This window comes from Opisthocomus hoazin, unplaced genomic scaffold (assembly GCF_030867145.1).
Source record: "Opisthocomus hoazin isolate bOpiHoa1 unplaced genomic scaffold, bOpiHoa1.hap1 HAP1_SCAFFOLD_219, whole genome shotgun sequence".
NCBI lineage: Eukaryota > Metazoa > Chordata > Aves > Opisthocomiformes > Opisthocomidae > Opisthocomus > Opisthocomus hoazin.
Window position 1 is genome coordinate 47,421 of NW_027448904.1, and position 22,742 is coordinate 70,162.

Sequence of the window (22,742 nt, forward strand, 5' to 3'; positions counted from 1 at the left end):
GATCTGATCCAACATTAACAAACCAGAATGCAAAGACAAGCTGGCTAATCTCTTTTGACTGACTTGGCCATCTGAATCTCCTTTTCAAAGGAGATCAATCTCCTTATCAGTGCTGTACTGATACCAGATGTGTTTGCATTAAGTTTAATTTTCAGTCCTCCTGCATGGCCACATGGAAGACTCCAAAAAGAAGGAAATACAAGTGACCACTACCTCACCTGCGGATTCTGGCTCAACAGTCCATGCCAACAGGTGTGGATTTGCAATTCTACCCTTTGTGGCATCAGCTTTGCATGAGTGCCTCCCCAAAAACCCATGCATATGCTGTAAACTCTGGATAATGTGTTCTTCCTGTCCATGGCCTTACATGTACTCTACAAGAAAAGAACAGATTAGCATTTCAGCACATTTCCCAAATATATATGAAGTGTATTTCCACTTCTATCTGGTTTTGGATTTTGTTCGGGTTTATCAGCGTTATTACCAAGTATTCCTCCAGTATCACTAAAGTGATCACTCAAGCAGAACTCTACAGTCAGAATATCTATATTGAAAAAATACACAACAAATATTCCTTTTATAACACACACTTCCATTGACAAACCCATCAATCCTCCAAGGATTAGTAGGGGTCATGAAAAAAATGGCTTCTTTATTAGATGAGAATTAAAATCTAAAAGGTCTTAAGAAGGTATGATTCATGACATCTTGTGGTTTTCTATGTAAGCCATAGTACTCAAAACTATATATATAGACACCAGCCATTTATACAACACTATCACTGGAGCCAGCCGAATTCATCTGACCCACTGACCAGCTGTTCAACATGCAATCCAAAGGTAATGCAGATGCTTTAATGGTATCTAGACTAAATTTCATAACAAAAATCATTTGGGGTATGGCTGTAGACTGCATGACTGTGAATGCGAAGAAAAAAACCTTTTTGTCACGGTGAGAGTGGTCAAGCACTGGCATAGATTGCCCAGAGAGGCTGTGGATTCTCCATCCTGAGAGATGCTCAAATCCCAACTGAACGGTCCTGGACAACTTGCCCTAGCTGACCCTCTTTGAGTGTGCAATGGGCTAAACTGGACAATGGACTAAATCTCCAGAGGTCCCTGCCAACCTCAACCATTCTGTGAGTCTGAAAAACAAGCACGTGACAAGAACTACTGAGAGAAATACCAATGCTCTGCTGCTACGTCTGTTGCTTAAAACAAAAAATTGCAAAAGGCATCCATAAGCATTGTCATGAAAGAGTAAAAATAGGGAGAGGTAAAATCAAAGACAAAAATGATGAGAAGTAAAATGCTGACAAGATCTCAAAGCACAGACTAGGCAGCAGGAAGCAGAAGCATAGCAAGCTTTATTCCATAATGGCTTATCTTGACCATGTACTGTCCTGGGTTTGGCCAGGACAGGGTTAATTTTCACAGGAATCCAGAAGGGGAATCCAGGAAGGGACACAGCCGGGCGGGCTTACCCCACCTGGCCAAACAGAGCCGGGTATTCCATACCGTGTGCCGTCATGCGGGGTTCCGGGGGTAGGGGGGGTCACAAGGCAGGAACTCACTCGCGGCTCGGGAGGGCACAGCGGCAGTGCGGGAGAGCGGCTCTGTTGTGCAGTCTGTTTTGTCGCATTTTCTCCTTTTCTGTATCATTGCTGTTACTGTTCCATTTGTTTGCTGTTCTGTTAAACTGCCCTTACCCCGACCCACCAGTTTCTGCCTGTTTATTTCCATTCTCCTCCACACGCCGGCGGGGGGAGGGGCGGCCGCGTGGCACTTTTGTTGCCGGCTACAGCCAAAACCAAAACATTAATTGGCGCCCAACGTGGGGTGGGGATAACGGCAGGGCTGAGCTAGCTGGGCGTTAAAACTGCTTTCTTAGATTTTGTTAAATTTTTTTCTAGGCATTTTTCTGTGTTAAACAGTCAACGGTAAAAATGTTTCTGTCTTGATCAGAAGGCTGTGGTTTTTGAATCCGTACTTGCTGTACTTGTTCCCTGTGGTGATGTTCATTACCTCAGGGAAAAGGATCAGGATTATGATTTTACTGTACTGTACGATGTCAACTTATGACATGATCGCATCACTGTGTATGAAATTAGGCTTGTATTTGCATGCGGCTCTGCGGTCATTTCCATACCTCGGATCCTATCTCTTAGAATTTGTGAATAATCGAACCCAGCCTGTGGGGAAAACCGGAGGGGATACCTTCCCCCACTCTTTCGCCCCCCCTCTCTCCCTCAGGCTGGTCCTAACGGCTTTTAATAATTTCAAGTGCCCGTGGGATGCTCAGGCCAGCACTCTCCTTTTGTTCTGCCTCCTGAATGGGTTGCAGGTTTTGTTTAGGGTTAAACAAGTTGTTAAGAACATCGTGCAGAGACCTGCCCCGGGGCTGGATAGCTGTGAGTGGCTGGGTGTGTGGGACAGCATGGGCAAGTACCTAGGGCAGTGGGAACCGCTGGTATTTTTGAAACTCACCCCTGAACAAGTACAGAATCTGGACAATCTAGTAAAATATCTGCAAAAAGTGTGCTGCCACCCTGGGAACTCCAGAGAGACACAAATCACCACAATATGCTGGGGTCTGGCCCACGCCTACCGAGCCCTGTTCAACACTGTTCAGTGCCCTAAAGGGGAAAGGGGGGGAAATGAAGCAGCAGGCACTGCGGCTGGCGCTGACCCCCAGCCGGCCCTGCAGCCCCTCCAGCCCAGCAGGCAGTCACAGCCCCCCCGACTGGCGTTGCCGCTGCCACAGCCACAGTGGCAGCCCCGGTTTCCCTGGCAGACACGGCAGCTGCTCCAGCCCCAGCTCCAGCTGTAGGCATCGCGGCTGAGCCCAGTGACCAACCTGTGCCAGTAGCAGTCGCCCCCGTAAAACTAAAGAAAGACGCAAAGAGAGCAGATCGTTCCGGGAGGGATGACGATGAGCCAAGGTCATCGCGGGAGATAGAGACAGAGGTCATCACCCGGTCCCTGTCCCTGAGCGAGCTGCGAGACATGTGGAAAGATTTCAGCCGCCACCCAGGCGAGCACATTGTCACCTGGCTGCTGCAGTGCTGGGATAACGGGGCCAGCAGCTTGGAATTAGAGGGCAAGGAAGCCAAGCAGCTGGGATCCCTGGCCAGGGATGGGGGCATTGACAAGGCCATTGGGAGGAAGGACCAAGTCCTCAGCCTCTGGAGGAGACTTCTGTCAGGCGTGAGGGAGAGGTACCCCTTCAGTGACGATTTTGTATGTTATCCTGGCAAGTGGACCAATATGGAAAGGGGTATTCAGTTGACAACTGTAAATGTAACAAATGTAACATGTAGGGGATGTTATCACTTCAGGTGGTCAGAAACAAGTCTTTGTTCTTTGTGAATAATTGGGAGGGCTGCAAGACAAGGGATTCCTGAATAATCCCTTTAGGCGCCTGGGCCTTGGGAGAACAGGTATGCAAACTACAGAGAGAAGGAGGCTGCAGGATAATCTGAAGACCCCCCCCCTCGAGAGACGCCAAACAAACATGTGCGATGGACATTACCATTTACTAATAAATTCTCAGAAAAGCCGTTACTATGAAAAACATTTCTTGGAAATGTAATTAATATGTATGTTAACATAGCATAAATACCTAGTAACTGTGTCTCTTCGGTGCACACGTTTGGAGGAGAGATCCCCCATGTGCCCGGCGCCGCAATAAAGCATACCTGCTTAATAGTCTGCCGACTATTGAGTCTTCCATTCCGGCTTTTGACGGCATCACAGTACTTGAGGGAATTAGCTGTGCGGGAGCTGGTATACTATGAACCAGACGATGAGCAGTTACCCACAGACCTAGATGAAGTCCAGTGCACACCATCTATGTGGAGGAAATTTGTGCAGAGCGCACCCTCCTCACATGCCAACTCATTGGCAATAGTAGACTGGAAAGGTAAGGAGGCACCAACAGTGGATGAGATGGCTGTCAGACTCCGGCAATATGAGGAAAGTCTCTCTTCCTCTCTCGTCTCAGCCGTGGAGAAATTGTCCCGAAGGTCCAGCAACTCGAACAGAGTATTTCCTACTCCCCACCTGTACCTGGCCCCAGTGTCTCAGCTATTAGGTGCAAGCGTTCCTCTGCTCAAGAGAGGGAATACAGAGGCTATACACCACGGGGCACCCTGTGGTTTTACTTGCATGACCACGGAGAGGACATGAGGAAGTGGGATGGAAAACCCACCTCAAGTCTAGAGGCATGAGTGCGTGAGTTGCGAGGTAAAACAATCACTGAAGGGGATTCTGTTAGGAAAAATGCCACTCCAGTTTCCAGCAGCCAGCTCTCCAGACCAGGTAGGCAGTTTGATCTTGACTCCGATCCTCTGGAGGGGACCTCTAAGGCATTTTTACAGCAGGTGAGCAGCAAATTCTCTGACCAGGATTAGAAGGGCCCTGCCTCCAGCCAGGTGGAGGAAAGGGACAACCGTGTTTATTGGACGGTGTGGATTCGGTGGCCTGGCGCGTCAGATCCACAAGAGTATAAAGCTCTAGTGGACACTGGTGCACAGTGCACTTTAATGCCATCAGATTTCAAAGGGTCAGAATCCATTTGCATTTCTGGAGTGACAGGGGGGTCCCAAGAGCTGAGTGTATTGGAGGCTGAAGTGAGCCTCACTGGGCAGGACTGGCAGAAGCACCACATTGTAACTGGCCCCAAGGCTCCGTGCATCCTTGGGATAGACTGTCTTAGGAGAGGGTATTTCAGGGACCCAAAAGGGTATCGGTGGGATTTTGGCATAGCTGCTTTGGAGACAGAAGACATTAAACAGCTGTCCATTTTGCCTCGTCTCTCGGAGGATCCTTCCATTGTGGGGTTGCTGAGGGTTGAAGAACAACAGGTGCCAATCGCGACCACAACGGTACACTGGCGACAATATTGTACCAACCGAGACTCCCTTCTCCCCATTCATCAGCTGATCCGCCAGCTGGAGAGTCAAGGAGTGATCACCAAAACTCGCTCACCCTTTAATAGTCCCGTATGGCCACTGAGAAAATCTACGGGAGAGTGGAGACTGACAATAGACTACCGTGGCCTGAATGAAGTCACACCACCGAGTGCTGCCATGCCAGACATGCTATGTTAGAACTTCAATATCAGCTGGAGTCAAAGGCAGCCAAGTGGTATGCGACAATTGACATCGCTAATGCATTCTTCTCCTTCCCTTTGGCAGCAGAGTGCAGGCCACAGTTTGCTTTCACCTGGAGGGGCATCCAGTACACCTGGAATCGACTGCCCCAGGGGTGGAAACACAGTCCCACCATTTGCCATGGACTAATCCAGACTGCACTGGAAAAGGGTGAAGCTCCAGAACATCTGCAGTACATCGATGACATCATTGTGTGGGGTGACACAGCGGAGGAAGTTTTTGAGAAAGGGGAGAAAATAGTTCAGATCCTTCTGAAAGCCGGTTTCGCCATTAAGCGAAGTAAAGTCAAGGGACCTGTGCAAGAGATCCAGTTTTGGGGGAATAAAATGGCAGGATGGGCGCCGTCAAATCCCAATGGATGTCATCAACAAAATAGCAGCTATGTCTCCACCAACCAGCAACAAGGAAGCACAGGCCTTCCTGGGTGTTGTGGGTCTTTGGAGGATGCACATCCCAAATTATTGCCAGATTGTGAGTCCTCTGCACCACGTGACCCGGAAGAAGAATGATTTTGAATGGGGCCCTGAGCAACGACAGCCATTTGAACAAATTAAACGGGAGATAGTTCATGCCGTAGCCCTTGGTCCAGTCCGGTCAGGGCAAGATGTTAAAAACGTGCTCTACACCGCAGCCGGGGAGAATGGCCCAACCTGGAGTCTCTGGCAGAAAGCACCAGGGGAGACACGAGGTCGATCCCTGGGGTTCTGGAGCCAGGGATACAAAGGATCCGAGGCCCGCTATACTCCCACTGAAAAGGAGATTCTGGCAGCATATGAAGGCGTTCGAGCAGCTTCAGAAGTGGTCGGCACTGAAGCACAGCTCCTCCTAGCACCACAATTGCCGGTCCTGGGCTGGATGTTCAAAGAGAGGGTCCCCTCTACGCATCATGCCACTGATGCTACGTGGAGTAAGTGGGTCATGCTGATCACCCAGCGCGCCCGAATGGGAAACCCCAGTCGCCCAGGAATTCTGGAGGTCATCATGGACTGGCCAGAAGGCAAAGATTTTGGAGTATCGCCAGAGGAGGAGGTGACACATGCTGAAGAGGCTCCACTGTATAACCAGCTGCCAGAAGATGAGAAACAGTATGTCCTGTTCACGGATGGGTCCTGTCGCATTGTGGGGAAGCAGCGGAGGTGGAAGGCTGCTGTATGGAGCCCTACACGACAAGTCGCGGAAACTGCCGAGGGAGAAGGTGAGTCAAGCCAGTTTGCAGAGGTGAAAGCCATCCAGCTGGCTTTAGACATTGCCAGTCGAGAGAAGTGGCCAGTGCTCTGTCTTTACACTGACTCCCGGATGGTGCCCAGTGCCTTGTGGGGGTGGCTGCAGCAATGGAAGAAGAACAACTGGCAGCGTAGAGGCAAACCTATCTGGGCTGCCCCATTGTGGCAAGATATTGCTGCCCATCTGGAGCAGTCGGTTGTAAAAGTCCGTCACGTGGACGCCCACGTCCCTAGGAGTCGGGCCACTGAGGAACGTCAAAACAACCACCAGGTAGATCAGGCTGCTAAGATTGAAGTGGCTCAGGTGGATCTGGACTGGCAACATAAGGGTGAACTCTTTATAGCTCGGTGGGCCCATGACACCTCGGGCCACCAAGGAAGAGACGCGACATACTGATGGGCTCGTGACCAAGGGGTGGACTTGACCATGGACACCATCGCACAGGTTATCCATGAATGTGAAACATGCGCTGCAATCAAGCAAGCCAAGCGGGTAAAGCTTCAGTGGTATGGAGGACGATGGCTAAAATATAAATATGGGGAGGCTTGGCAGATTGACTACATCACACTGCCGCAAACCTGCCAAGGCAAGCGCTATGTGCTCACAATGGTGGAGGCCACCACCGGATGGCTGGAAACCTACCCTGTGCCCCATGCCACTGCCCGGAATACCATCCTGGGCCTGGAAAAACAAGTCCTGTGGCGACATGGCACTACCGAAAGAATTCAGTCGGACAACGGGACTCACTTTCCTAACAGCCTCATAGACACCTGGGCCAAAGAACACGGTATCGAGTGGGTGTATCACATCCCCTACCATGCACCAGCCTCTGGAAAGATCGAGCGGTACAATGGGCTGCTAAAAACCACTTTGAGGGCAATGGGGGGTGGGACTTTCAAAAACTGGGATACTCATTTAGCAAAGGCCACCTGGTTGGTTAACACCAGGGGATCCACCAACCGGGCTGGTCCTGCCCAGTCAAAACCTCAGCGCCCCGTAGAAGGGGATAAAGTCCCTGTAGTGCACATGCAGAACACGTTAGGGAAGACGGTTTGAGTTAGTCCTGCCTCGGGCAAAGGCAAGCCCGTCCGCGGGATTGCTTTTGCTCAACGACCTGGGTGTACCTGGCGGGTAATGCGGAAGGATGGGGAAGTCCGATGTGTACCTCATGGGGATTTGATTTTGCGTGAGAATAGTCCATAAATAAATAAATTGTATAAAGTTAATTGTTAAATAACCCTGTCACTGTCTGTTATCACTGTTATAATTGTTATGTGTTGTACCAGTAGTAGCATAGTAAGAATCGTCCAGATTAAAGAAGGATGGACTTTTTGATGAAAACCTAGCAGAGCACAGCGATGATGGAACTGGACCTGGTTTTCAACAACTGGCACCCAGCAAATTCATCGAGATCGACGTCTCCAACCTGCAGACTGTGGGCACGGGCCGCACCAGATACATCAGCCATGAGCTCCGGATGCAGCAAGTGACCGCCCATAACCACACATCACCTCTCCTGCCACAGAAGACCATTACGACAGATGGAGCCCGAAGTCATAGATTAAATGAACTCAACGGACACTTTAGAGTGATGATCCATAGACTAAGGGAATGATATCTGGAGACAGGAGAAGTGGTGGTGATCAACTGGACAATGGGGGACCGGGACACGACGTAGATGGTATGGAATAAGGGGTGGATAATGTCCTGGGTTCGGCCAGGACAGGGTTAATTTTCACCGGACTCCAGGAAGGGGCACAGCCGGGGGGGGTGGGGGCTGACCCCACCTGGCCAAACAGAGTCAGGTATTCCATACCATGTGCCATCACGCTGGGTTCTGGTGGGGGCTCGCGGCTCGGGAGGGCTCAGCGGCGGTTCGGGAGAGCGGGTCTGTTGTGCCGTCTGTTTTGTCGCTTTTTCCCCTTATCTGTACCGTTGTTCCTGTTCCCTCTGATTACTGTTCTGTTAAACTGCCCTTATCCTGACCCACCAGTTTCTGCCTGTTTCTTTCCATTCTCTTCCGCACCCCGGCAGGGGGAGGGGCGGCCGCATGGCGCTTTTGTTGCCGGCTGCAGCCAAAACCAGAACATGTACATGAACAACTAATCTACAGAGATGGCAGTTAAGGTCCCACCACAAGCCATACTGAACTAGGAACAGCTTCTGCTGTCTAATTTTCCTTTCCCTCCACATGGAAGAGAGCCATACCCACCCCAGGTCCCTCCTTTTGCCAAAACCAGGACACTGTAACTCTTTGTTTTCAATCTGTTTCCCAGTACTCTTGCTTAAAATGCAACTCCTATTGCTTTCTCGTGTTCTGAGCATGGTTCTTGCTGTTGCGAACAAAGTATTGAAGAAGAAACTAAACAGGCATCCAATGTGGGAAACGTTGATATGCTAAACTGGAAATCACATGCTTTTAAAGCAACACAGGAGCCTTAAAAATACTCGTGTTTGGTACAGGCCTAAACTTATTTATGTTATTACCATTCTACTTTCTCAACTTATTATTGAGCCCTCCTTAAACTTCAAAGAAAGAATTGTACGCACTAGTAACAAGCTCACATGGGCCCCATTGATGGGCAGTTATTTGCTCTATTAGCTATTTTAGCTGACAGTTTTACAGACATTGAAGATTAATAAGCTCCCTTTGCAGAACTACCTTTGCTTTCTAACAGGAATAGAAAAAAAAAAATCTAAACCAAAACTAAGTACTTGAGAGGGTGTTTCTGGGGGTTTTTGGGTTTGTTTTGGGTTTGGGGTTTTTTTTTTTGTTGTTTGTTTTTTTTAAGAAATACCAGCAGGAGAAATTGTACCTTACTCTAAAAGAAAATCCATTATTTTTCCACAGGACAGAAGCAGCGCAAGCTCTGGTTCGGACGATATGCAAGTCTTTTCTTCGTAAATTAACAGAATATCACTAGTTCAAACATTTATATTTCACTGGGGATCTTGGTATTGAACAGGAAAAGGCTGACAAAAGATCGCTTTCTTTTCACAGCAACCAGATGGGTTCCTGAAAGCTGTTTGTCACTGCTTTAGACACCGAGACTGCATTGCTGCTCTGCAGGCTTATCAAGCTCAAGCGTGAGGTAACTGAACTGTCCTGCAGTACAACGGGACGTACGACAGCAGGAAGCTCTGGCTGCCCAGGGAGCACTCCATCAGGGATATCAAGAGAGCAGCTTATGAATGGCAAACTACCACAGACAGGAGCAAGGGAGGGACTGCGATTTATCCTTGAAGCTCAAGAAGAGTAATAATTCACTTTGCTTTCTAATTAGAAGACATGCATTCTATGGGGTAACTTTTTTTTAATATAAGACCGCCTCTATTTCTTCAGCTTGAAAAGACATTACAAACTTTCTCAAAATTCTGCTGCTGTTTCTTAGATACCCAGACAAATACTAAGAGAGTATCCCAATCCTTGGGGACAGATGATCTCTCAGGTATTTAAAAAATGTGGTATAGGATAAGTTAGAGAACAACATGCAGGGATGAAAGATAACACTTTCCAACACATCTGACTTGCATTAATATACAAGCTAATATCATCCATATAAAGAAGTTGACCATTTCCAGAAGATTTGCCAAACGAAATGCCACTACATTTGTTTACTTATAAACTTTCAGTATTGTAATTGTGCAATACATTTCAGTACACAAGTAAGCATCAACACCTGATTAGTAAGGTACTTGGATACACAAAGTAACTGCATTCTACACAGCATACCTTTTAAGACTACACACCCCAACTGAAAACTGTCAAACAGAAAGCTTTACTGGAAACATGACAATCAAAAAAACTTATAGCCAAGTCCACTTAGCCCATCAAAAAAAGGCTTTAACACAAGACTGATGAGGAGTGAAAAGATTCTTTACAGAAATTTTGCTTTCCAGGAATAACACATCGGCTATGGAAAGAGTGCAGTTTTTCTATCTCTTGACTATGGTAGTCTCAGAATTGAAATTATTTTCTCCTGTTTTCATCTTTAGTACTGTACATTGTTAAGCACTTCATATGTAAACAGTAACATTCAAGAAAAGAAAATCATGCTATTTTGACATGGCAAAGTACAGTCACCCTTGTTCTCAGCCACGACCTGCACATTCACCTCCCATGGAATTAAGAAAGGTCTGCTCTTGTGGTCATGCTTTCAAAACCCAGCTACACTGCTAAGGGCCTGCTCTGCATAACATATTAATTGCACATTGAAGTAATTAACTGCTATTAATTCTAACCTGCCATTCTCTTCTTTACTCTGCAGATACCTGGAAAACTATGGATGTCTCCTATGAAACACTGTTGCCTCTAGATAATTGTCCTAGTTTTGGTTAAAACAGAACCGATTCTCTTGTAGTGAATCTTCCTTACAGCAAGTTCTTCCAAGTAACTGCGTTTTTCTGAAGCTGGCTGCGTATTTTACAGCCACTGTCCGCTCCAAAGCTGATAACACCTGATGTTTATGGTTACACTGAGCTAACGGTAGGAAAGGAATGCAGAAAAAGGCCTCTGTTTATAATTAGCACTATAGCAGCCAAGGTCACCAACAGATCTCTTAGGTCTCACAAGTGAGGAGTCGTAAAGGGTCACACTTGCAGAGAGGGGCGGACAGGAAGGGTGACCCAATATGGACCAACGCGATATTCCATGCCATGCACGTCATACTCAGTTTAAAGCTGGGCGATCACAAGGGTCTCGCTCTCCTCATCCATGTCCACCTGCTGAAGAGGACCCTGCTCGTTGCCCTGCCTGCGATCCTGATCCAGATTCCGATCGGTGCACTCCCGAGTCTAGTTCCTGTCTGCTGCCGAGGCCACTGCAGGGCTTCCTGGTGCTGCCCGGCAGCTGTGGCGGGACCCAACTCCAGGAAACTCAGTGTCAGTTTTGTATATTTTGTTTTATTTCTCTTATTAATATTATTAGTAATATTAGTAAAACTTCTTATATTCAATTTGTAAGTCTCTCCCTTTTCCTCCTTTTCCCTTCCCGTGGTGGGAGGGTGAGGCTTAATAGAGCGTCACTCAGTTTATTGACACCCTGCTTGAAACCATGACAATAATCTTCAACTTCCTACAGCTCCTTCTCAATTTGTCTCACCAGTGCAATGGAAACTGAAGGTAAGTAACAACCAAGTCCTGTTTCACATGCCCACCTCTGAAGCCAGCGTGTGTTATAGTGCACAGCTCTCAAACCGTGCCTGATTACTTGTTAAGCTTGAATAAATGTCCAGCATTGAATTTCCTAGTTGTCTTCATAAGAAAAAATACACCCAAGTCATTTCAGTGATCCTGTTTCCAAAGACCAGGAGTGGAAAAGGAAGGGAACTCCTGAAGCTGGCTATGCCTTTTGTCCATTCCGAGTTTCACAGGTTCTGTCAGGTCTTGATCTGGCCCTACCAGATGTTGCTCAGTCTCCACACTATGCTGAGGAAATCAAAATTGTTCCTGCCTAAGCAGCCACTAAATCTTACCTATGATTTGAAGAAAGACTTCTTTGTAAACCAAGTCTATGGAAGCTTCTACTGCAACAGAAAGCATTTATGCCATTTTAGTAAGACCACAGAAGAAATTAAATGTGCAGAAAGAGGTGAGCAAGGATTGAAAGAAAAACCAATAACTCTTAGTATTACTTTTTCCATTGAAAGGAATATACTAATAACTCTACAAGACTCCCAGGATTCCCCATATAAATGCCCAAGTCCTCCAGATATCATTAGCTAACCGGGACATAGGGTTGGTGTTGAAAAGGAGCAAGACCTAAAATCATTATTAGTTAAATCAGGTGCAGCCAACAGTCTCAAGAATCCACGAGCATGTCACAGTACTGTTACACAAGGCAATACCAGACCTGACATTTGCCACCACCCTACTTCAATACATGGCTCAAAATTCATTAAGATCCCCTCCCCAGGTCTCAACCACAACTTTTAGCTGTTACTGTCATCAACTCTTGATACTATTACACAATTAACCACAATTATCCCTTGATTAACACCACATGGAGAAATGTCAGCAACTGCTGTGCAGCTCTTGTTATCAGCATAAGTGCCACCGAAGGCCCACATCAGCCTCCTGACTGCAAGTTACTCACACTAGCTAAACTGAAAAAAAAAATACCACAATGTACAAGATTACACTTCAAGGCTGCTCTTTCCAATGATCCTGCTAATGGTTCAATCCCCCCAACAGCTGTACTGCCATAAGCAGTGGGAAGAGAAGAACCTCGAAATCCAGCTCCAAAATGTGTCATCAGGTTATATACTCCAAGAGCTATATTTTTAGACAGAGGCACTGTCAGACATTCAGATGCGAATACCATCCATACTGTAAGCTAGAAAGCAATTAAATGTGAAAACTAGAATCTCAAAACAGAAAAATCACTGAAAAGACATGTTAAGTGAAATGACTCGGAACAACTTCACTTTATTATGTAGCACTTAAGTCATTATTTAGGTTATCCTCCTACAAGTCTCGCATCCCTTAAGGATTCATACTCTCACAAGAAATCAGTGCAAAAATACAGAGCTAAAGGGAACAGCCTCTGAACTACAATCATGGAAGCCCAGTGTTGTCAGGCAAATCTGCAGATACTGAAATAGCTGCAAATAATGAAGACAGGAAAGCAAAACAAGGTAACAGCTCCACATTCATATCATTTCATACTAGCTGAGAAATCCAAAGCAGCAACCTGAAGTCTCTGAAAAAGTCTCTATTTATGACTGCCAAGTGGTCTTGCCAGCTGAATTTCATGGAATTTTCACCAAATTTCCATTAACAAGGACAAAGCCAGAAAACATCTTCTCTCCTTGGTGTCCATCGCTTCCTCATTTATATCACCCATGGCACTCAGGACCAGGATCCTCACTCCAGTGGGCTCCCCGTTTCTCGGTCACAAGCTTAATGAAGTAGCTATGACTTGCATACAGCTTGAGCTTCTCATTGATGTCAACCCACTTCACCATTCCAGCATCATCACCTGCTTCCAGAGGCAAATTATCCAGTGTCTCACCTGTTCACAAAACAAGAGTTAGGACATAATATAGCCTCCTCTTTCCTGCTTTTTCTTCTCACTTCTGATCAGCTCTGCCTTTCCACATGGCTCCTTCACAGGCAGCAGCCTTCAACTGCTTCTCAGAGATAAACCAATGAAGGTGCTCATCAGTTCTGTGACAGAAACCTATTTCACACTTGCTCTATTATAAGGCAAATCTGAGTGGCAGAGGTGGTGTTAACTCCTTGTCACCACTCCTAGCGTACCACCAGCAGCACAACAAGTTACTAGAAATCATTATGACAACAGGTACTGACTACTGTAAGTTTGGCCAACCCCTCTGCCTTGATTTTTGTTTGGCTAACATTTGACTGCTTCCTTTTGATACCCGTAAATGTAAAATTTCCACTTACCAGAGTGATTGTAACTAAACTAAAGTAGATCCTTGCTGTTTTGAGAAGACAGGAAAGCTCTAAGATAGAGAGGCTCCTCAATAACACTACTTAGACAAACTCGACTTGCTGTTTTGAGAAAACAGGAAAGCTCTAAGATAGAGAGGCTCCTAAATAATTCTACCCTAGACAGCTCAACCTTGGGAGGGCAGATGCACCAAGCCACAGAAATAAAGAGGCACCAACAGGGCAACAAGACCGGAGCAAAACAACCTGGAAGGACACGGTATACTGGTCTTAGGACTGAGTTTGCGCAGAAGCAGAGGTCAACCAGTGGACACTGTGATGAGGAGTATACGCCTTCACCTTAGGATCCCCAAAGACCACCTGAGCACATTAACAGACATGCATGAAAGACATTGACATATGCTAATTAGTTCTTGGGAAAATCATTAATATGCTAAGCATTTCTCAGAAATATAATGAATAGGTATACTGTGATTGTATTTGACCTGAAATGACAGGGTGTTTGGTGCGCACGTTTGGAGGAGAGATCCCTCATGTGCCCGGCACTGTAATAAAGAATACCTGCTTAATAGCCCTCTGACTATTGAGTCTTCAACTCTGGTTTTTCACAGCATCACATTCTCAGGTACTATACCACAGGACAAACTGAATTCTGAAACTTATACATGCTTATGGAAAACCAGAATAATTAAAGTTTTACTAAAGGCCCCAAAAATCAAAAACAGTACTTAAGGATGGATGCAGCAAGGCTTCTGAATTGCTCTCCAAAGTTTCTTACTCCCAAAAGGACTTCAGACAACCACCACAGAAATGCTTATAAAAAGTATTACAAAATGCATATTAGAAACAAAGACCAAAGGAACAGTAGCTTCACTGTTTCTGAGGGCTGATAAATCAAGGACCAGTAACACATGAAACTTCACGACTGGTATCTACTACCCAAAACACAGTGGAAATGTCACTATATGAAGTCTCTGACTTGAACAAGTCAGAGACACCTAACTGGATTGATTTATCTTAAAAGGTGAGAGATGAGAATCCAAGATAACAGATCAGTCTAAGAACTAGCAACATATGCCCATTCCTACTGATCTGTAGAAGTAAAATAAGGTCCAACAACTACTCTGAGTAACCGAGATAAAAGGTCTCGGAGCAATTACAACACCAGTGCAATAAATAAGTCTTCCATCCCAGACGCATTAAAAAGGGAAATTAAACAAATTCAAGATAAATACAGTGACAAGAAGGAACCCTAGTTTGATGTTCAATCTCCATACAAAGGCACACGGTCCATAGCTTAGAACTAGCTAATAAATGAATAAATTTTCATGCAATGTCTGTATGTTCCTCATTTCAAGACTGACAGAAACCAAAGGGGAATGACAACTACCTATTACGGCTGAACATCTTGGGAGACAAGACACCCTCACGCGCATTGGTTTTAGTCCAATATTTTACATCTGATTTGCATGCTGCCCCAATTTCATTGCTAATCTCAGCCCAACATATGCCCCAATTTCAAATCAATACACAGAGTAAAAGGCAACTAAGAGAGCATGTGGAGACACCCACCAGTTTCATCGTGATAGTTCACTGCCTCCGTCTCCATCCATGCATTATCAGTGTTACGAGGGTCATCCACATATCCTTTGTACACCTAAGCGCCCGAACAAAGCGAAACAAGCTCGGTGTCACAACAAGCACAGTGGAATCAGTAAGAAGATTTTTTCTTTCCCTCCGATACATTTGACCTTGCAGAATTTTCAAAAGTCTCTTCCATTTCCTACACCACGACAACCCGAGCATCACAGCTTATTTTCACTTTAGCTACACTTTTTCAAGTTCCAAGCAGCGGCAAGTTATATGCATAGTTCAAGAGGGTATCACAAGAGACACGGAGCTCACCACAAAGTGTTCCTGGCTGAACAGCTTTTGGAGTTGCTTCTCCAATTCCGCTTTCTCCTCAGACGATTTCTGCAAGGAGTTCAAGGCCTCCTCCTCAAATTCTCGCTTCAGGGTAGCGCTAATCTTCTCCCCTGGGTCCACCATCCCCTTAGCAGGGGGGGAAGAAAAAAGGTGACTATCCCTCAGATTCCATTTGTTTTCACTCACTTTTGACTGGCTCTTAGTATATTACCCCCACTGCATCATACTCTGGACATGGGAAGAACTTTACATTTAGTTGTAAAGAGCAAGCACGCACATCCTTCACAACCTTCAAAAGATAAACTGTACCTGCATTAAGCAAAAGACATGCTCAGAATTAAATACGAATATTGCCTTGCAACGCAGAAACAGGAGAAGGCATACCAGCTGATGCCTGGGCAAAGTTAGTTTAAGGAGCACCCCTCCTCACCTCTGCAACATGAGGTCATTCATCAAAAAGCACACTTCTGTCATGCACACGTCAGTTATCGCCTTGTAGCCTTACCAGCAGAAAAATGTCTACTGTCTCTGGAGTTTTGCTCTTACCCCTGGAATGGCCCACTCTCCGAAGTCTCTCCTCTTGATAGCTACAAACTGTAAGATGTTTTTGCCAGTAACTGGATGAGCAACTTTATTGCCACTTCTGTCCTTCTTCCACCTGCAGCAAATGACAAACAAGAACATGCCTTGCTGCTTCTTCACACAAGGGCCTGCGAGAGGAACAGCAAGGTGCCCATGCTGTGCCCTATACAGGGGCAAACAAAGCAAAGAAAGAACAGTGATGGTGGGGTCTGACGGATGCCGTCCCGCAAGATCCCAGCCAAGGGCAAAACACTTGAGGTTTTTGCACAGCTCCATCAACTGTCTTCCCCAGCCAAACAGGCAGAAGCTGCCCAAGAGCCACATTTCTGCAGCCACGCTGACAGCAGCAGCTCCTTTGAGAGCTATGTCCAGCACATCCCACCAGCCGCAACGCTCACTGATACGCCCTCGGGCCTGTCCGTAACGGGGGATCAGCATGCCCTCGGCTAAAGCAGAACACACATGCAGGCTGCAACACCTCTGAACTGCTCACCCAGCACCAGCACAAGGCTATAAATACCCACCATTACCTTCAGTAAAGAATTACTAAGAACTACCAATAGCTAAAGCAAAAAGCAATCTAAACAAAGACAAAATAAAAACAGCACTCCTTTTATTTTCAAGGTAAAACAACTCAGTAGCGTTGGCAGCCTTCTGAAAAGGGGAAAAAGTAAAATGTATTACGATAATTTTTACAATGGTTCTGCCTTCAGCATGGCACTTCCTAGCTTGCACCTTTGTTAATTATGCACTCTTTTCTGAATGCTTTCTTTGTGTAAAATAGTTAGCATGTACACACAGATCCTGCTGGCAAAGGCACCATTATGACAGAGCACGCACTGACAAGAAAAAAAAAAAGACTCCAACCTCACCTCCTCCCATAATACACTAGGCCAAGTTAGTATTTCTTACAGAGCAAAAGCAGGAAAACTGCTTTTTTTTTTGCAGTTGAGTCATTATGACAGAAAACCCTATTCCTGCAATTTAACATGCTTCATCTGAGGTCTTTTGGCATATTACACATACAGCAAAGTATCATGTAATCTTATCACTTTTTACATTCGTTACTGAAGATTATTTGTATAATGTATTTCTGTTGCACTGCGCTTCCCTTTTTTTTCTTTTAAATTGCTTCCTCAGCATTTCAGAAGCAATTGCTTGTCATTAGCACCGAGTCCTTCTTCTTTTCCAGAGACAAAGACTAAAAATTACAAAATTCATGGTCCACATGTCTATATATATCTCCATTTAGATACCCATATCTGAAAAGGCTTACATATAGAGGAACACACACGCAAGGCCTGTGAAACACAATAACCTGTCCAGAGCTGCACAGAAAACACAAAATGCATGGATTTTTCTCTACTGCAGGGCACCTTTCAGTCACCTGTCCCTTACCTAGTTACAATAGGATCAGCAGCATGGTTTGGTCCCCAGCGCCCTAACAATCCTCTTCCTGTGAGGCCAGTCCTTCCCACGGGATTTCTGAAATAAGTGGCACAGTACATTAAACATATTTACTTCCCCACATTCAACATGTGCTCCAAGTATCCTAAAAAAGGAGCCTTAAAGAAGATTAAATGACAACAAAGGAAAGGATAGCAACATACATTTGGTGACACCATATGCTTTAAAGAGCAAGAGAAACAAAGCATCGTTTTCTCCTTGATCAACCTCTCCTTGTGTTGGACAGTACAGGGAAAGGAAATACACAAAATGGCTTTGTCGTTTCCCAGATCTTGTGTCCTAAGATACTCGTGACCAAGCATTACTGTCACTGTGCACACAACCTTGTCTGAAAATGGAATCTACTTTTCAAGACTACAGATGCACAGAGCATTCATTTATGTACAAATGGCAGAAAGAAAAGAAATTATCAGGAGATATTATGCATCTGTGCTATGTCAGGATTTGTCAGTGGAAGGAAACAATCTTCTGCAGCACACAAGTGGCACAAAAAATTCAGAGCCCAGCATCTGGTCAAACTGTCGGAACAACTAATTCAACAGACTCTATTACTAACAGTGTTAGACCTCCTCTGACTCCAGTGGCACCACAACCCTCTACTGCGGTAACACTGGCTAATCTTTTAGTGCCTCTCTGCCACAACGTTTTTCCAGAAAGAAGTCTCTGGCCCTAAGGTAGCATTTTTCCTGTCTCTAGGGGAGACCATCTTCATTTTGTTCTAGCATGTACCACGTATCAAGACTGATAGACCTGTAAGAGCTCTGAAACTACACTACTGAAATGAATATGTAAACAAACAAAAACACTCACCGGGGCCTCCCATTTTCAACCACATACACACTATTGAGGCTCCTCCTCTCCACTTCCCCATCTCTCTCATTGAATTTAGGAGAAAAACCTTTATCACTGTGTGGAAAACAATAATTTAAGAGATCAGTTATAAAACACAAAACACCCCGCTGCCCCACAAAAGCTTGAAGGCCAGCCACCAGATCGGCAACACTCAGCCACCAGATCAGCAACACTCCTTTGGCCAATAAGCAGTTTTTACCAGAACTCAAGTTGCAGGCCCTCCCTTTTCTATAGGATATTAAACCAAATTAAGTGCAAATAGAAGCACATGTTCACACAGCAATGGGAAACAAGGAAGGTAAGGTTGACACCTCAAGCTTTCTACACAGATGTGCATACAAAGGAATCACCATTTCACATTATCACAAGTTACACTAGATGCACACATCTAACTTTCTAGCCAAGAAGCATACAGCATTCCTTGAGAGGAGAACACATTCACTGACTCAATAAAAATGAATGCATACACTCACAAAAAAAGAATTAGTCATGCATTCAACCTGTCGCATTTCCTGAGTCAGAGCACTCAACTCAAGAACTACAACTCCACTTTAATTCTTTGTCTCATCTTGCATTCAATCCACGAACAAACAAGTACATTACAAAAATGTTCTCCCAAATTCTTAAGGAGAATTAGATTTTTACTTGGGTCACAAAACAGAAAAGCAGCACTACACAGCATCAACAGCTGTCCATTATTCCAGTTAACACTACTCTTATCTCAGTCACCAGCTCAGTAAAATTATGTCAAAGACCTTCACAGCCAACCCAAACCAACCCAGTTGTCTAATCACCATTTTTCTAGGTCTTGACTTTCAACCATCGCTGTAGAGTCACATGTCACTTAAGGCGATGATCTTAGTAACTCAGCTGATCACTATTTCCTGCCTCCATGTTCACAGGAGAAAAGAGCCACAGTTTCGACTCACTCGATTTGGGGATCTGCCCAAATGGGTCCAGCCAAAACAGACATTGCAGTGTACTCCACAGGATTATAATCTTTCCACTCAATCAGCCAGCCCACTTTATCTTCAGGAACTTGGCTACGTTCAACACGTGATCCTGGATACGGGGAGGTGAGAGCTTTGCTGTGGTAGAACTTAACATTACAACTGTCGAACATGTTTACAGGATGAAGACAGGACCAACAGTTTGCAGATGAATTACTGAAAGAAAACAAACACAAAAAGCACCTCATTCATTAGGCTTTAACCCTGTTCTTAATCCCAGATCCGCATAGTATGTTATAGCAAGCATAACAGATCAGGCTTCTTCCACAAAACAGCTCTCAGTAATACATTATTGCTTCTTTCAGACATCATGCAAATGTATGCCTGGACCAACACATTCTGCATTTTACCTTCAGCTTCTTGAAGCAGAAGAGTACTCTGCTAGACACACATGAAGACTTCATAGCATGACTAGGAACTAGAACTGCCATTCCAGACCGCGTGGAACACTGACCAGTCATTAGTCATACACAAGGAACACCTCAAAGATAACTACCATAAATGCAGCAGGAAGGCCTGCTTGAGCATTAAATCTCTATGTGGGCATTTTATCAAACCAGCTCAGCCTTAAGAGTCCTGCTCTCACATCCCGTGGCAGACCAGGTAAGAGCAAGAATGAAGTATCAAAAAGCCTGAGAGACACAGCTCTACAAGTTGCTGTGACCACCAAAACATCATTTTGTGCGATACCGAGTAGGAAAACACATACCTTGCTTTTCAAAGAAGGCTAGAACTATCCAACTAGTTAAGTTAAAAGAAAAAAAAACCCAACTTGAGACTCTAATGATTTCCTTTTGCTACAAGTTTTTGGGAGCTGAAAGACCAGTAAACAACAAAATATTTAACAGCACATTGGGTTACAGTGCCTGATCACCAGCTCTTAAAAACTCCATACAGACTTCCTTCAACAAACAAAGCAGCCTTCCTCTACTCAAATTTTTTTTTACTGCAAAAATAAAGAGGATTACTCTAAGACTTCATTTTATATTTCTTTTAAATGCTATTACTCTAATAGTATATATATATTTTTAGAGTATATATACTATACTCTAAGAGTAATAGTATATATACTCTAAAAGTATAAGCAGCTCAAAGCTCAGCAAGTGGCTATAACCACAATAGTACTCTAAAAACAAGTCACTTTTTTTTTTTAATCAATAATCACTTCCAGCATATAAGGAAATACATCTCCTCTGCAAAACTGCATCCAGGTTTTAACAGCTTAGCACCCAACCAAGGTGATGATGGGACCAGTGAGTTTCAGATAAAAGAAAAAAGTAACTCTTACATTAAGAATTAACCCTGCTATTTGAACTCAGGTGTGAATATTAGCACGTAGCTAGCAGAACAGGCCAGGCTTTTTCAAAAACAGCGATTCCAGTTTTAAACTCCTTACTCATGCTATGAAATCTCCAGGTGCATCAAGGAGTACCGGTTCTGTTTCACGTTGAAATTGAGAATTGATTGGTCACAGCAACAGTGCTGAGGTGATGTTCTCAAGAGCAAAATTCAACTCTCAAATCACTTAAGGCTCATAAAATCTTGAGCAGGGATGGGGGGAGGAGCGTACTTGACAGCGCGCCAAACTCCACACGCAGGTCAGTACTACATGACTTTTATATTTTTCAGTAACTGCATAAATTTAAAGAACAGCCTGACTTTTAACTCTGCCACGTCCAGAAGAGAAGCCCTCGGCCACACAGCACATCCGTGCCAAGCTCCCGCTCCGCTGGCAGGGGATGGCAAGGCAGCCCCGAGACCTGGCCCCGCGAGGAGGTGGCTGCGCCCTCGATAACCGGGCACCACTCCAGTAGGGCCACTGACCCCGGCAGGCTCCGGCTCAGGAGAACCAGCCCCAGCCCGGGCTCCGCCGCGCTGCGCCACCAACAGGCCACGGTACCTGACAGGCGGACGGTGTTGCAGAACACACCGGGCAGGCGGGGTGGACAGCGCAACAGCAAAAGAAACCACGGCGACTGTTCCAGCGAAACCGGGCACCGTCGCCAAACGAAGGGCGCGGGCGAGAAGCCGCATCGACGACGCCACCGACACCACCGCGGTAGGAGCAACCCCCGCCTCAGCTCCGCAGGGCGCAGCCGGGGCCCAGATGCGGGCTCTGGACCAGCGGCGGCACGGCCCGCTCCCAGCTACCGCCCCGCACCGGGCCCCTGGCAGGGACCCGCCGGCGCCCCCAAAGCACCCGCCGGGCCGGGCCAGGCCGCCGCTCCCCCCGCCCCACGGCCGCCGCTCCCGGCCGCCGCCGGCCCTCTGTACAAGCTCGCCTCTCATTGGGCGCAGCAGCACCCGTCGCCAGCGCGCCCGGCCCACCGACTCTTCCCCTCCCATGGGCCCGCCCCCTCCGCGAGCGCCCCTCTCTCGTTGGCTGCGGCGCCCCTGGGGGGCGCGGCCGGCCCGGACGTCGGCGGGCGCCGCCCCTCGTGCCCCGGGCCCGGCGGTCGCTGTCACCGCGGTTCAGGGAGCCCCGCGCGGCGAGGGGAGCCTGGGGCCCGGCCGGGGCGGGCAGGGCCGCGGCCTGGGCGTGGCTCCTGCCGGGGCAGAGGCCCGCGGCCGGCGGGTCAGGGGCCCGCGGCCTCGTCGGGAGAGACCGGGGGTGGGCGAGGGCGCCGAGGGGCTGCGGGAGAGACCATGCGCCCGCTGCTGGATCTGCTCCTGTTCGTGGCCACGCTCCTCTACGCCTACGCGGAGGCCTTCGTGAAGCTTTTCGTCCCTGTGAAGAGAAAGTCTGTCCGTGGCGAGCTCGTGCTCATCACGGGCGCCGGCCACGGCGTCGGCAGAGCGACCGCGCTCGAGTTCGCCAAGCGCCGGAGCGGGCTGGTTCTGTGGGACATCAACAAGGTAACGGCGCGGCGCGCCTCGGGCTCGTCAGCCTCCGAGGCCGCGGGGCTGGCGGGAGCGCAGGAGGGGCTGCGCGCAGGCCGCGTTCCCGTCGCCCCCGGCCGCGTCGCTCGGGTCCGCGCTGGCACCCCGCGCGCCGGGGGAGGGCTTGGCCCCGCTGCCGCCGGAGGACGCGGGGTCCGGGTCCCGCAGCTGCTCGGCGCTGACCCGCGGGGCAGCGCGCACGGCGCGTCCAAGGG

General features: G+C 46.9%; 1 protein-coding gene across 1 annotated transcript; it reads right to left on the reverse strand.

Moving 5' to 3' along the window:
• Positions 1 to 12,793: 12,793 nt before the first annotated feature.
• On the reverse strand, positions 12,794 to 21,946 carry LOC104327379 (ADP-ribose pyrophosphatase, mitochondrial). The gene is made up of 8 exons (XM_009932278.2): positions 21,548 to 21,946; positions 19,567 to 19,803; positions 18,596 to 18,691; positions 17,717 to 17,803; positions 16,283 to 16,394; positions 15,716 to 15,862; positions 15,383 to 15,467; positions 12,794 to 13,409 (listed from the first exon to the last, which is right to left on the reverse strand). The coding sequence occupies exons 1-8, from the start codon at positions 21,934 to 21,936 to the stop codon at positions 13,234 to 13,236; spliced, it is 1,329 nt and encodes a 442-aa protein (XP_009930580.2). The 5' UTR covers positions 21,937 to 21,946; the 3' UTR covers positions 12,794 to 13,233.
• Between the last annotated feature and the right edge of the window lie 796 nt (positions 21,947 to 22,742).